The 2,500-nt window shown below is 40.2% G+C and overlaps 1 protein-coding gene across 1 annotated transcript in view; it reads right to left on the reverse strand.

The window, feature by feature from the left end:
* The window catches only part of r3hdm2 (R3H domain containing 2), a 79,524-nt gene that overhangs the window by 2,050 nt on the left and 74,974 nt on the right, over positions 1 to 2,500 (reverse strand). Inside the window, exons 25-26 of the mRNA XM_079883512.1 lie at positions 2,095 to 2,179; positions 1 to 526 (exon numbers count right to left, since the gene is read on the reverse strand). The exon at positions 1 to 526 is cut by the window's left edge and continues 2,050 nt beyond it. Coding sequence (XP_079739638.1) covers positions 219 to 526; positions 2,095 to 2,179 — 393 coding nt within the window. The 3' untranslated portion in view covers positions 1 to 218. The remainder of the gene's footprint in view (positions 527 to 2,094; positions 2,180 to 2,500) is intronic.

Below are 2,500 nucleotides of genomic sequence, written 5' to 3' on the forward strand. Positions count from 1 at the left end.
AACTTCTTTGACGACAGTTTGATGGTTCCTCGGCCACACGGGTTTGGAACGACACGAGAATCTAGATTTGTTTCCGGCGCCTGCTTGTGTCTATGAGTGTGTGCGCGTGTCATATGATACACATACAACGCATCACGCTTCTGTGCCACATGTGCTCTTCAGTTAATGATACAAAACAATAAAAAAGGAACATCAGGATGATCTCTCTCTCGCCCGCCTCACTGCGAGCTCGCCCGCTCGAACACGCGCAGGTCATAGTTCTTCTTGGTGGCGCGCAGTTTGAACAGACTCGCGCCGGTGTTGTTGAGCTTGAACGAGGCGCTCTGGGCCGCCATGGTGTTCGGGAACACGGCCACGACCGTGTACAGGTGAGCCGGGTCGCTGCCGCCGGGCATTCTGGGACACGCCGGGTCCTTCAGCCACTGGATCTTGGCTCCGCAGAGCGAGAGCTGGTTGAAGAGCTTCTCGGCCTCGGGTCGGGAGATTCCCTCGGGAAGATCTGTGACCTCCAGGACTCGACTCAACACTGGAGAGAGACAGAAATCAACAACCGGAAATTTTACCCCAGAAAGAAAATCTGCTTTATGTTATTGCACTGGACTAAAACACAATCTACATTCATGCATTTGGCTTGTATCCAAAGCGACCAGCATTGCATGATCTACACGTGTCAGAGTGTGATGTGTGAAGATTGCGATTGTCTTAAAAACACAAACACTCAAAGAAAAGCTTTTCGTCTAAGAGCCGCGTGACTGTCATGTTTGCAATCTTCTCCCGTACATGATTTTAAAACGAAGACAGTACCCAGATTTCAATAATGATAAGATTTCACTTCAACTGTTAATGACATTTTTGTAGGTTACATGGTTTTCACTATGAGATGGATATTGTTATATAATTCGGATTACCAAAAAGAGTTTATTTTTAACAAACATTTTACCAGTATTTACCATACTTTCAATACAAAAATTAAAATATGACAAATATGCAGTATGAAAATTATTTTCAAAAGGTACCTATTGAAAAAAGGCTTATAATCAGGGTCGTCTTATATTCAGAACAATACGGTACTTTTTCTAATGCCGGGTACACACCAAAAGATTTTTTACATCTTATAAGATTTTCAAAATGTGATAGACCACAAACATGAGGACAAAAAATCCTAGATTTAAGCGTTGTGCTCCTATAGTGTGTGTGTGCCATGATGTGACAAAGACAGCACACCACACACTAACAGATCTTCAACCAGAGTCTCGACTGTGAACACAGGAAATCTCAGGAAATCTCGCAAAATCTCGCGAGACTTCAGAATGAGCATGGCGGACGATATGCAGGAAGAAATTACGATGATAGTGTTTGGAATGATTTTCACAGAAAATTCACGTGAAAAAAAAACATTGTACCCACCGATATATATAACATTTTACACAGAAATATATTCATTCTTTATTGTCTTTATTTATTCTTTATTAGATTTATTGTCTCTTTAGAAAAAGTTATTTAATCCCTCTGTAGAACCTCACAGCTTCCTGCAAGTGTGTGTGTGTGTGTGTGTGTGTGTGTGTGTGTGTGTGTGTGTGAGAATGACCGTGTCTTCCATCATCTCGCTTTCTGATTGAATATTGTTTCCTTTCACGTGATAATCTCCAGAGCGTGCGCACGTTTGTCCTCGGGGTTCCCCCCCCCCCACACATCAGGATTTCTGATCATAAATATTAAACGTTGAATATTTACGATTCGCGATCGGGGCGGCTCCGACGTTCTTCCGAGCAGGTTCGGACACTCTTAACACTCCTCACACCAAGGGGAAATCTCATAAACTGACTCATTGATCTCAGCTTTTGAACATTGTTTTTTTTTTTTAGGTGAATAAGCTTGAGAACTTTTTTCACTCAAAAACTTGTTTTATTCTCTCCATATTCTCACTGTATTGTAAAATATGAGCCATAAAAGCCTGATGTATTAAATAAGATACAAAACATATGCAACCTATTATTTATAATATTTTGTCTAAAGGATGTTCCATCTGAAAACATGAGTATTTTGTCCTGATACTGAGGCGTGTGAGGGTTCGATGAGCAGAAAGCCTCTTACCCACGTCAGTAGTTCCCAGATCTGTAGAGGCAGATTTAAGCGTTTGTCTTTTCCCTCGAGCTCCGTGCTTCATCACTCCCTGATTCTGACCAAACACACACACACACACACACACACACACACACACACAGAGATCATTTGTAATGAAAATATTAGTAACAAATTAGAAAACGCTAAACAGATTAATTTTCAGTAGTGGTCTCAAGACTTCTGGATCCTACTGTATTAAGAAAGCAGCGCGGCTGATGGTCTATATATATAACAATTTAAATACTGAAAATAAAATGCAAACAAAATTATTAAAATTTACATAAAACATTTTTTTTTTTCACTTAAAAATTACTAAAATTACTGACTAAACAGACAATGGTCACCATCCATTAAGAAAACAGTCAGTATATTTTGA

The sequence above is a fragment of the Squalius cephalus genome (genome assembly GCF_949319135.1).
Source record: "Squalius cephalus genome assembly, chromosome: 10".
NCBI classification, from domain to species: Eukaryota; Metazoa; Chordata; class Actinopteri; order Cypriniformes; family Leuciscidae; genus Squalius; species Squalius cephalus.